The sequence below is a fragment of the Lontra canadensis genome, unplaced genomic scaffold (genome assembly GCF_010015895.1).
Source record: "Lontra canadensis isolate GAN:19392208 unplaced genomic scaffold, GSC_riverotter_1.0 scaffold150, whole genome shotgun sequence".
Lineage (NCBI taxonomy): Eukaryota > Metazoa > Chordata > Mammalia > Carnivora > Mustelidae > Lontra > Lontra canadensis.
Genome location: NW_022631144.1, coordinates 370,322 through 383,998, shown reverse-complemented (window position 1 = coordinate 383,998; position 13,677 = coordinate 370,322). Strand labels below are relative to the sequence as shown.

Here is a 13,677-nt window from a genome sequence, read left to right as displayed (position 1 = left end):
AGCCAGAGCTGCAGAGGACTGAACTGAATGCTACGGACCCCAGGCCTGCCCTGATCATGTTTGTTAGACTACGTTTTTTTAAAAGATTTTATTTATTTTTTTGACAGAGAGAGATAGCAAGAGAGGGAACACAAGCAGGGGGAGTGGGAGAGGGAGAACAGGCTTTCCGTGGAGCAAGAAGCCCAATGCAGGGCTCGATTCCAGAACCCTGGGCTTTTGATCCAAGCGAAGGCCAGTGCCCAATGACTGAGCCACCCAGGTGCCCTGGACTAAATTTCTGACACAAATTTGTTGATTGTATGATCAACGCTCTCCCACAGCTCACTGGACCATAGAAATGAAATTCCAGATTTCTCCATTTAACTTGATTTTCCATTATGATTTGTTAAAAAACTTGAAGATGTAGTACCTTCTATTTACACTGGACAATCATTTTACAAGAATATAGTCTATTTATTAATAATAATATTATATATATATATTTTACATATTATTTATTGTTATTTTATTATTTAATTGTTTTCCCTTGCCTGTTGCTTCATTCAGAACCTTACTTAAACCCCTCTTCTCTTTCCACATTCCCAAGCTTCTCTGGAGTCATTGTACAGAATAAAGCACAGAGCAAGAGTGTTATGTTTTTTGTTTTTTGTTTGTTTTTTTTTAATGTATTTATTTGACAGAGAGAGATCTCAAGCAGGCAGGCAGAGAGAGAGAGAGGAGGAAGCAGGCTCCCCGCTGAGCAGGGAGCCCGATGTGGGACTCGATCCCAGGACCCTGAGATCATGACCTGAGCCAAAGGCAGAGGCTTTAACCCACTGAGCCACCCAGGCGCCCCAAAAGTGTTATGTTTTAAAGTCCCAATGAAATCTGAATTCTCCACAATTTCAGATTTTACCATTTCTTTTACAAAATAACTGACTTATAGTATACAGTTAATTTTTGAAACATCATTCACATAGCTAGCAAGCCCTTTTTTTTAGTTTCAAAAATTACCACATCATTTACTCCAGAAATGGAGTTCATTAGCAAATATTTTAATCCATGCTATTGATACAAATTAACTATGATAATATCTGTGTGATTATAATGGAATATAAATGGACCAGCCTAAATTTGCAATGAGGTCAAAGTATTTTGAGAGGATAACCAACCGTCCAGGGGAACAGCTGGCATCCAAATGTCCAAGAAGCAAGTAACAGAAATTTTACATTGGTAGCCATCCCATCCTCCCTTACCTACCATCCTGTCCCCTGATGGGGAGTGGGGTAGGAACAGGAGTCTCAGTTCCCTTGGAGTTCTGTCAAAGTATCACCCAAAATCATGAAAAGAGGCATGTAAGGGACACTCAAAATGTAAGCTGTCTTGAAATGTTAATGTTAATGTTAATGTAAACTGAAAATGTTAATTAACTATGACATGTTTAAATCTCTCATACTTAGGTAGAGTGGGAGTTTACTATCAGAAAATAAGGAGTTATCCAGGAGTCTCATGGATATATAGAAAGATTTCAGGAGTCTTTTTATTCTGTTCCTTAGTTGTTTTTGTTATTGTTGTTGGTTCTTAATTGTTTTGTTATTGTTGTTTGGTTTAGCAATTCTTCTTTTGGTAGGACATAGGCTCCTATAAGGAACTATTAATGGGAAGTCCACAGGTATGCTATTTCTTACAATGGAATGGATGAGTAAGTACTCCATAAGAGAAGAACTGAAATATAGGAGATGAAAGAGACCAAAAAGAGCTTTTAAAAAAGAACTGCTTGGTGATCCACAGATCGTTCTCCCTCTAGTAATTTGAGTCTAAGGCTATTAATTATTTATTTTCTGGTTTTACTATAAATATTGCCCAAGTGTTTTGTACTAGAAAGACTGTGGGTGGTGAGGGGCCCCTGGGTGACTCAGATGGTTAAGCATATGCCTTTGGCTCAGGTCATGATCCCAGTGTCCTGAGATCTAGCCCCATGTGGGACTCCCTGCTGGGTGGGGAGTCTGCTTCTCCCTCTCCTGGCTTCTCCCTTTCCCTCTGCCTGCTGCTCCACCTGCCTGTGCGCTCTCTCTCTCTCTCTGTCAAATAAATAAATAAATACAATCTTTTTAAAAAACTGTGGATGGTGGACATTGCCTGTTGCCTGCACAGAAGCCATCCCTCTCCTTCCTCCCAACAGAGTTCTACTTTGGGAATTCAACGTACCCCCACTCAGCCAAAGCAATGAGGGCAACCTGACATCATCCCCATCCCTCCCCCCCAACTACTCTGACGTGTCTCATCTTCCTTGCCAATGACTGGTTTAAGGGGGAGTCGTGTGACCCTAACCTGCCCAATGAGATAGGAGCAGTGTCTGAGGGCTTCAGGAGAAAGTGTCAGCTCCTCAAATGAAAGGCTGAGGAAGCCACCAAAGCTCTTTTCCCTCTGATCATGTCTGGATGTAATTCCTGGAACCGTGGCAGCCATCTGACTGCCACACTAAGATAAATTCCCCCAGAAGGCAAAGAGGAGAAGGTCTTTCACAATATCATTGAGCAGCTTAATCAACCTGTCCTGAGGACAGACCTGCCTCTGGTCTTCCTGTTATGTGAAATAAATTTCCTTACAGTTTCAGCCACTTTGAGTTAGGGAACTGAAGAAACACTAAAGAGGCTTTCAGTTGTGCTGTCATCTTCTGAGAAAACTGTCTGTCATACCCACCGCCCCTTCAGAGGCAACTGCATAGTATGAACCTACTGTTATTAGTTTCCCAGGGTTGTTAATGAAGTACCACAAACAGGGTGGCATAAAAAAAAATTATTCTCTCACAGCTTTGGAGCTAGAAGTCTAAAAAGATGTCAGCAGGGCCGTGCTCTCTCTGAAGTCTCTAGGGGAGAACCTGTTCTATGCTTTTCTTGTAGCTTCTGACGTTACTGGCCATCCTTGTTGTTCCTTGGCTTATACACATAACTCTCTGATCTCTGCCTCCACCATCACATAATGTCTCCCTGTGTGTGTCTGTGCCTCTTCTACCCTACTTGTAAGGACACCAGCCATATTGGATTAGAAGCCCACCCTAATGGAGTGTCTTAACTTGATTACATCTACCAAGATCTCATTTCCAAATAAGGTCACAATCAGAGGTTAGGACTACAACATATCTTTTCAGGGGACACAATTCAACCCATAATACCTTAACATAATGGCTGAAGATGACTATGTGCAATAAAATGACATACAAGAAATATATATTTGGCCATTGAGACCATATTTTCCAGGTCTATTTGGTCTTCATCTACAGTTGCCGAAAATGTTTCAGAGCCATAAATGTGACATGGGTGTCTTGTTACTAACAGAGGTGGCTTTGGTGTCAGAACTGAACTGAAATCTCAGACACCCTGCTGGTGTCTGAAATTTTCTTAGTACTGGGGGGAGATTTACTTAGTACCTGGGGAGAACCTCCACACACATTGGACTTGGGTCTAGGAACCCAAAAAGGATCAAGAAAGGGCACTAGGCCTGTAGCAAATAGCAAGAGTGTCATCCAGTGGGAGCTAGATTACCTAGGTTGAAATCCCCTCTGTCACTACCCATGTAATTTCAATTACTTTTTAACCTTTCTAGAATTTAGTTTCCTCATCTGAAAAATGGGGAAAATAACAGTACCTAATTTGCAAGGTTTTTGTGAAGATTAAATGAGCAAATACAGTAAAAGGACCTAGAACAGTTCTTGGAACCAAGAAAGCTCCCATGTGGTCTTCACTATTTACCCCTCTACTTCCATGGACAAATGTCTTAAGAGATAAGTGTCTGTTCGCAGCTCTTCAATCCTCATGCCAAGCTTTGCAACTTGGCTTCCCTCCCACGACTTACTGCCATGGCTCTTGGGGATATCACCAGGACAGCCCTTGAAATCTAACCTCTTCATCCTCTCTTAGAAATTCCCTGGGCTTTCCAAAAAAAAATGTGCTCACTTGGTCTTCCTACCCCTGTCATTATTTCTACCAATTATGCTTCTCCTAAAGACTGGCTGTTGGCCCTCTACTCACTCCATGTACTGACTCTTATGATCTAATCCTCTTGCAAAAATTCAACTGACTTCTCTGTGCAGAGAATTCCAGTATCTTCATCTCCTGCCCATTCTCTCCTGTGGATCATTCTGAGGTGGGAGTCTCATAGGTATCTCAAGCCCAACGTATCTAACCTATAGCCATCAAGTCCTCTTCCTGACTGCTGTATTTCTAGGGATGGCTCAGACTCCCTGTCACCTGACTCAAACACACCTGTCTTTCCACCTATCCAGTCAATGACTAGCCCTGCCAGCTCTTCCACATCTGTCCCTCCAGACCTGCTCTTTAGCCCACCTATCAAGTTCATTACTGTCTCATGTCAAGGATAAAGTCACAGCCACTTACTCTGTTATAACACCAGACCCCAATACACACACATGAAATCCATCCTGTTCATCAACAGAATCCCTTCTTTCATCCATGCATTCATCTTATCACCCTTCTCCTCTGAACCTCCCACTAATTAACAAATGTCTTTAGGAATGTCATTGTAGGTTATTTAGTGTTTTGAAACCAGAGTCCATGAACTGTCCACAAGAATTTTTTAGTTGTTTTTATTTTTCATTTTAAAGTTAACTTAGCCAGTTAAAAATTAATAGATGCATATTGTGGACCCAGTTCATTTAATTTTAGGGCAAAGATTTTCTTCTCTGTTTCCAGCAAGTTGGCACCAACTGCTACACTCAATGAGAAAAGAAGAGAGATGGATATGTCAAGGTGCATTCATACCAAAGGAAGATCCAATAACCTCAGCAGCATTAGCAGAGATTTCATAGTGGACTGTGCAGAGAAAGCAAATGGCAGAGCAGAGATATTATGAATTAGCTGTAAAGCTGTACTAAACTCAAAGATCCCATACTGCTGCAGCCAATACCACGTTGCATTACAAGAAGTAATTGTACTTCAGCAAGATACCAATATTTATCACAGTAAATTAATGTGATAGATTTGTAATTTTTTGCTTGACAGTGTTTTAAGTTTTATTTAAATAATATTTATTTAAATAAAATAACATTTTATTTAATAAATAAAATTTTTTGCTTGACAGTGTTTTAAGTTTTATTTATTTAAATAAAACTTAAAACTCAATTTGATTTATATAGATATCTGTATGAATAAGGTGCTTATACTTAGTTTTATGTTTGAACACACTTAAGTATCATTATAATAAAAATAATTTAAATCAATTTTAGGGGTTCATTGTTATTATTTCTTTTTACAGGAGTCCATATTACGGAGGTTTGAGAAACCATTATATAGTGTTTAAGAGCATGAACTTCAGTGTCAAACAAATCTGGATTGAAATCATGGATACTTTAATTATTGTCTAGGTGGAAAAGATCAGATTTCCTCATCTGTGAGATGGGAAAGTAACAGTCTCCTCCTCATAGAGTCCTGATGAAGCAAAATAATGCATGTTAATGGCCAACAGTAGCAGTAGATACATATAAACCTTAAAAAGGAAGTCAATTTTAATATTAAGTATACATAATAAAACAGGTGATATACAAATTAAAAAGTTAAAGCAAATGATGAAATGCTGGGAAAACATGGAGGTTTCTTTGTTTCTGTTTTTGTTTTTCTGGCTCTCTGGACCACATTTCCTCCAACAATACCTATGCAAAAGCAGTAAGAATCCACAAGAGGGTGCTCCAGCAAGATGAGCCATGAGCACCTGCTCTGATTCTGAAAATACAGGCGCCCGCTCTTACATTTTCTACTTACTTCTTCCTCAGCACCTCCACCCCAGGAACTTCCAAGCAATAATAGTTTTTATAAATGTCAAAATTGCTCACCTATGGTGATCTGGCTGACACAACTGTAGTAGCTGCCTGTCGTTGCAGAGGAAAGGTTATAACTCCCACTGCTCACATCTCTGTCTGTTAAGAAAATAAAAGAGAAGGTTGGTTATATCCTGGTAGACATCATGAACACAGTGTGAATATATGGCTGTTGGTAGATGAGCCATCCCCCAGTTCTGGGCAGTCTCCTGCTCCTTCATTGGTTCATTCACTGATGCTTAGCTGGTGCTCAGTGCCAGGCACTTGGAACCTTCAGCAAACAACCTAGACTGCCCCACACAGGTGATTTCAGTTGGGTGCCACTGTTACTATGATGGGGGGGAAAAGGGAAGCTGGCAAAGGTCCAGGGACAGGTGAGAGAACACTTGATCTAGAGAGGGTAGCAGGTAAGGCTTCAGGGAAGTGACATCTAAACTAAAACCTAGGGACACCTGGGGGCTCAGTCCATTAAGCATCTGCCCTTGGCTCAGGTCATGATCCTGGGGTCCTGGGATTGAGTCCTGCATTGGGGGTTCCCTGCTTAGCTGGGAATCTGCTTCTCCCTCTCCCTCTCCCTCTGCCCCCCACCTCTGCTTATGCACTCGCTCTCTCTCTCTCACTCTCATTCTATCTCTGGCAAATAAATAAATAAATAAAATCTTAAAAAAAAAAAAAAACCAAAACCTAAAGGTGAGTAGTGCCTGACTAGGCCAAAGGGGGAGGAACTGAGGGAAAAGATCCAAACAGAGAGGCTTCCTCATGCATGGAGGCTGAGGCCACAGACAGCCTCATGAGTTGGCAGCTGAGCACAGGAAGAGGAGAGATAAACAGCAGCTAGTCTATGACAGGTCTTATAAACCACATTAACCAGTGTGGATCTTGCCTAGAGACCAGGATCCCATTTTCACTTTGGAAAGATCACTTTGTGACCCTATGGAGAACATACTGGAAGAAGCAAGATAAAAGGCAAAGAGACTCCTTTCTGGGGCTGCTGCAATCATCCTGACTGGAAGTGAGGGTAGCCGAGCCATGGGAGAAGGTCAGTGGGGACGAGAGACATGGAAGCAATTCCCTTTGAAGCTAAAAGTACAACACACCACACTAAATTCTTCTTGACTGTGAACAGAAAATGCTCCACGCATTCGGGACAAAAGAAACCCAAAGACTCCACTGACATAGCATCCTAGCATTTTCATCCACATCGCATCACGCATTAGGCAGGACAAGCAGGTGTCAACCCCACCCACCCCAACCCCAGTCTCTGATGGGAAGGCTGAGATGGCTCTGGCCACCAGGGCCACACCACAGCATGAAGCAGAACAGAGCCCACATGGAGATCAGAACTACTTCAAACTGTTTAGGAAACACAGCAGGGCATAAGTATGTGATTTTAAAATATCAAAGTAAATATATATTTTCTAATATAAAACTCTATAGGTTAGAGACAAAGAGTCATTATAATAATGGTTACCAAACTGACGTGAAGATACTATTGGAATATTATGTTATATAATATTAGGAAAACTTTGAAACTCTGACCTATAAATGGTGAAAATTATGGGGCTAGGGGACATAATTATTAAGAATAAGTCAGTTGCGGGGTGCCTGGGTGGCTCAGTGGGTTAAGCCTCTGCCTTCGGCTCAGGTCATGATCTCAGGGTCCTGGGATTGAGCTCCGCATTGAGCTCTCTGCTCAGCGGGGAGCCTGCTTCCCCGCTCTCTCTCTCTCTCTCTCTCTCTTTCTCTCTCTGCCTGCCTCTCTGCCTACTTGTGTTCTCTGTCAATTAAATAAATAAAATCTTAAAAAAAAAAGAAGTCAGTTGCACTCAAAGATACATTCTGAGAATCAGATTTTAATGAGACCATGATGCAGACCAGTACAGAAGATGATATGGTATATGAACACTCTTGGGAGGAAAGAACAGCAGGTACGTGGACAGAAGGAAGGAAATGGGAGGCCCCTGAAGGGGTATCCCTATATACCTGTGGTTGGAAAGCAGTTGGGAAATATTAACAAAAGCAGATGGTGATCCAGAGAGCAGAGAAATGGTGGTGGCCCTCAGAAACTATGTCAAGGCCACGGTACATCCACAAACACGATGCTAGAAAATATTTTGAACTATTTTTAATGTGGGAAACATAATTTCAGCAAGTTCATGTGGCCAACTCCTCCTCCAAGAAACATTCCCAAACCATCTGCACTCTCTAGGGTACTTCCTGAGCATGTCTGGGTATCTGGGTACTTCAGACACCCCCATCCACCCCAGCACTGAGCAGGAGAAACTGCACTGGTTTACACAGATCTAAACTGTGGGCTTGTGAAGGGCATAGCCATGCACTATTCAGTTTGTGATTTCCATAATCTAGTGCTGTGCCTGCCATCAGGTGAATCTTCAGTACCTGTTCATTGGTTGAAAGAAAGAAAAAAGGATGTATGAAATTTTTAAAAAAATAAACCAATGACCACTTCCCTTTTCTGTTAGTGTAACTTCATTAGAGGAAGAACACTGAGCTGGGAGACAATAGGCCTGTGTTTGAAGCCCATTTCTGCTGCACAAGAACTCTTAGAATTTAGTCAAACTGTTGGCTGTTTCTACCTGAAAATGGTGACAATAATGCTTATCTCACTTCTTTTTTTGCTAGTGATGGGGGAGTTGATATGATATGGTTAATAAAAATAAATTGGCTACACAAATGCATAGTTCGCAAATAATTCAGTACGCATTTGTGGAATCAGCTGAATCAACAAGATCCAGACCTAAAACATATCTAACTGCTCTAAAGCTGTCATTCCTAATTTCTTTGTAAACCCTTTGCTAATGATCTGTCCTTAAAAGATTTTTGGAAGAGACAAGAACTGCAAGGGATAAGGTCAACAGCATCAAAGCTGATATATAAATAAGTACATATAAAGAGAAATTCATAAGCCCAGAAGTGGCTATGCATGGGGAGAAGAGAAAAGAAATGAAGGAGAAAAGCATACTCAGAAATCAGCAATCAACAAAGAAGAAGGATGCTTGAATAAGGAATGAATGCTCAGGAAGAGGCCATAAATAAAACTTAATGGTAAAGCTACTGAAATGTGAATAAAAGCTGAATGGTAAAACTGGGGCATAATTTTGGTGGCAATAGTCTGAAAAGACTCAAAGCACAAAAGTATAAAGACTGTGGTAGTTCGGCACAAGTTATGGCATTCTGTGTAAAAAATACTTCTCCCGTGTAGGAATTAAAATTAAAATGCTAGATTTTTGGAGGGAGTGTCTAAATATCATTTAATCCTTTAGGGACAATTGTAGTTAAGAAAAAAATCAGGTTAACTAGTAGGAAAATGTGAAACTATAATTGAGATTAATAAAACTTGTGGGTTCTGGAATCAATAGCTAAGTTAGACACCTGGTTCCAAACCTTGGGCACATTATTTCATCTCTATGTAGCTCTGTTTCCTTATATGTATGATGAGAATAATAAAAGCAATTACTTTGTAAGGCAGCACATAGAAAGTGTTCAATTAGTGTTAGCTATGGTTTATTTTATACTTCAAAAAAGCAAGGATATCCATAAAACAGAATGCCATATAGTAAAGAAAAGAAATGAAGTAAAGCTATACAAAATATTATGGATAGATCTCACAAACACTGTTGAATGAAAGAAACCACCTCAAAACACATGATCCTACAGGTGAAAAATTTCAACAGTAAAACTAAATTACATCGTTTAGGGATGCACACATGGATGGTAATACAATAAAGAGAAGTAGCAAAATAATTAGGACAGAACTCAGCATGTTGGTTATTTTTGGTGGACAAGAAGCAACTTTGATTTTGGAGGGCGGATGGGGAGCGGGGTAGGTTCTGCAGTACTGTAAATGTTCTGTATTTTAATTAGGTAGTGATTACACAATATTTATTTTGTAAGTATTTGTTAAACTACAAATTTCTCTCCCCTCCTTTTGTATATGTGTTATAACTCACAGTAATTGTTTTTAAGAAATAAAGAGGGACAGAAATCATGACAGGGCAAACCAGTAATGAAAATTCTGAAAAAAAATCCAAGAAAAGGAGATGGTGGGATACCTAGGTGGCTCAGTGGGTTATGCATCTGCCTTGCATCTGCCTTCGGTTCAGGTCATGATCCCAGGGTCCTGGGATCGAGTCTTGCATGGGGCTCCTTGTTCAGCAGGAAGCCTATTTTTTCCTCTGCCTTTCACCCTCCCTACTTGTGCACGCACTCTCTCTCTGTATCTCTCTCTCTGACAAATAAATAAAATCTTAAGGAAAAAAAAAAAAAAAAGGAAAGGAGATGGTGGTAGAATCAGATAATACCAGTTATTGAGAGCTTGGCTCTTTACCAGGCACTACGCTAAACATTGATTATTTAATTTACATCCATATTTCATTTAAGCTCCAAAACAACTCTTTGATTATCCCTCTATACAGATGAGGAACTAGAAGCTCACAAAATTAGGGAATGTGCACAGAATCTTACTTCTGAGAAGTCATGAGGCTGGAATTAAAACCCAGATTTGTCTTACACTAGACAAATATTTGAGAACAGAGGGGGAAGACAGAAGGAGGACAGACTCATATCACAAGCTGTGTTAGGGGGATTCCTCTGGTATCTGGTGCTAAATCTTTGAGAATCATTTATCTGATGTGATAAGCACTGAGATTCTACAGGGAACAAGGTGGTCATCATCCTATACATTTCTCTTAACAGAAATGTTACGACAAAATTAACACTTCTTTCTCTCAAATTATTTTGGGCACACTCATTAACAGAATCCTCTTATAACAAAAGAAAACCTCACCCATTTCAACACTCAACTGTATTTTACTTTCATCTTAACCACAGGGGGGAAAAGAAAGCACTGCATCTATTTATGTCTTTCTACTGACTGCAGAATTCTAGGAACTATGTAGGCAAACCTAAACAAAATTTTTCAGTGTAAAATGATCATTATGATGTCTAATTTGGGAGACTTAAAAACAAAGGATAGGAATCAAATACTAAATAATAATAGTACACAAGCCAGGAGCTGGGCACTCAAAGGCAAAGGACTATTCAGGGGTGAGGTCAACATATTAAACTTAGAGTTAGTTAATGTGTAATGAATAGGTATAAGATTTGTTAGGCATGATTTAACTGAAAGTAGAAGAGTAGTTATTAAAACAACAGAAATAAACTGTATTTCAAGCCAGTTGATTGTGTTAGAGGGAGAGACAGATAGATGGTAGGGAAGAATGAGAGAGAGGATTTAACAATAATTTTTTTTTTCTTGAAAAATTAACTTAGGAAAAGGAAATAAATTGGAATAAAGCAGAGGAATAAAAAACAAGACAAAGAAAATACAAAGTAAAATGGCAGAATTCATTCAAATATATTAGTAATCACAATACACATAAATGGTCGATATTTGCTATTTAAGAGACTGTGAGAAAGATTTCTTTTTTTTTTTTTTAAGATTTTATTTATTTATTTGACAGAGAGATCACAAGTAGACAGAGAGGCAGGCGGAGAGAGAGGAGGAAGCAGGCTCCCTGCTGAGCAGAGAGCCCGACGCGGGACTTGATCCCAGGACCCTGAGATCATAACCCGAGCCGAAGGCAGCGGCTTAACCCACTGAGCCACCCAGGCGCCCTGAGAAAGATTTCTTAAAAAAAAAATCAGATGCTACTTATAAAAGAAATGCCTAAACCATAAGGACACAGAAATGTTAAAAGTAAAAAATATTTTTAAAATAGCAAGCAAATACTAACCAAAAAAAAAAATAAAAGCCAGAGTAGCTATGTTATTTTTTAGATAAAAAAAGGCTTTAAGGCAAAAATCATTGTTAAGGATACAAAGGGTCAATAAATAATGATAAAATGTTCAAGCCTCAATGCTTCAGGAAGGTATAAAAAATATTATCTCTGTGTGCCCAAAATAAAATAACCTCAAAATACATGAAGCAAAAATTAATAGAACTGCAGGAAGAAACTGACAAATTCACCATCATATGGAGAGACTTCAATACACAATAACTGGCTGAGCAAGCAAAAATTCAGTGAAAATAAGGAAAATGTGGGGCGCCTGGGTGGCTCAGTGGGTTAAGCCTCTGCCTTCAGCTCAGGTCATGATCTCAGGGTCCTGTCCTGAATCAAGCCCTGCATCGGGCTCTCTGCTCACCAGGGAGCCTGTTTCCCCCTCTCTTTCTGCCTGCCTCTCTGCCTACTTGTGATTTCTGTCAAATAAATAAATTAAATATTTTTAAAAAGGGAAAATTTAAGATTACACATCACAAGCATTTTATTAAAATCATCTTAAAAAATAAAGATCTTGATTTAGTAGGTCTTGGGTGGGCCTTTAGTTTGGTTTTTTTTTTTTTTAATTTTTCTTCCTTTAAGTTTTACTGAGATAAAATTGACAATTGCATTTTGAATAGACTTTCAGCTGGTGCCAATGTTGCCGGTAGAGGGACTGCAGACAGGTATAGCCCCCCCTCTGGAATCCACAAAGCCTGGGGAAACATCTCACCAACAAAAAAAGGAAGGGGATTTTTTAAAAAGGAAAGAAAATATTTTCACCAAACCCTTTAAATCATATCATAAATCTGCTTATACATGTGAATAGATGAAACAAGAATTCACCAGAAAGAAAAATGATACATAATTACAAACTCTACAAAAACAAACATTGTACAATTCCTTTTGTAACTATCCACACTAGTGCACTGGAAATATTTAATTTACAAAATACATATTCATTGTGTAGCATGAACTGCCTACTGCATCTGATTTTTTAAAGAATCACTTTAAGTTGTTTATAAAAGGCTCTAGAGAACCTAGTGGTAGAATATATATATATGTGTGTATATATATATATATATATGTGTATATATATGTGTATGTACATATGCATATATCTATATATTCTATATATCTATATATATATTCTATATATCTATTCCTCAGAAATATTGGTGCGATTTATTCCACATTTGCTATATATTTTATGGGCTTACAGAAAAGTTAATATTTAAGACCCGCTCTTTCCTCCTAGCCATATAACCTGTATATCATCAGCTAACTTCCCTGGGCTTTAAATTCCTCCTTTATACTGAGACTGAAATTCATTCATTCAAAAAGTGTTGACTGCCCACACATACAGTAGACAAGGCTGGTCCCCAGCAGGAACTGGTGTCTTGGGAGGTCTCGCTAAGGTGCTGATGAATCAGTCAAAGTGCAGTGTGTTTCCACTCAACACAGCACTTCCTATAAACCTATACCAGATCCTATACCAGATCTCTTTATTACTACAATAAAAACAACACATAATGCTGTATATTAAATTGCTATAGGGCTTTCTAGGTTTCATAAATGTTTGCATTTGCTCTTTCATGTGATTTTGGCAATAGTACTAGGAGACAAGCAGGACAGGCACTAGTTGTAACAATACTAGTAGTAGCAGCCTCTGCATCCCCCAAGGGAACTGAGCTAGACCCAAACTCCTAGACGGCAGTGTCTTGTGCCATAGAGCCTGGCTCTGCCTAATGCATAGAAGGCGCAATGAATGTTTGCCAAAGCCTCTTGTAAGCTTTCAAAAATTTTAATCACTGTTCCTGAATATCAAACACTGTGCCTGATATTCATTATCTCAGCTCCCCTTTGATTCCACTCTCACAGTCTCCACAGCTACAAAAGCCCTTTCTTGAAGCCTAATTAGAGAAAAACCTTTCCTTTCCTTTCTTTCCCCCTTTACCTATTTGCTTCAGTGTTGAAAATCCTACATTCTATTTTCATTTTTCCAGAAGGTAAAGATCCATTTCTTATTAGTAAATGTAAGATTGAGGAAAACAAGTAGTTTTTGGTTTTTGTTTACCTCCAGAA

The 13,677-nt window shown here is 39.2% G+C and overlaps 1 protein-coding gene across 1 annotated transcript in view; it reads right to left on the bottom strand.

Annotated features, from left to right (window-relative positions):
- ANO4 (anoctamin 4) overlaps window positions 1-13,677 on the bottom strand; it is a 450,000-nt gene that overhangs the window by 430,355 nt on the left and 5,968 nt on the right. Inside the window, exon 2 of the mRNA XM_032844283.1 lies at window positions 5,828-5,911. Within this exon, the coding sequence (XP_032700174.1) occupies window positions 5,828-5,911 (84 nt within the window). The remainder of the gene's footprint in view (window positions 1-5,827; window positions 5,912-13,677) is intronic.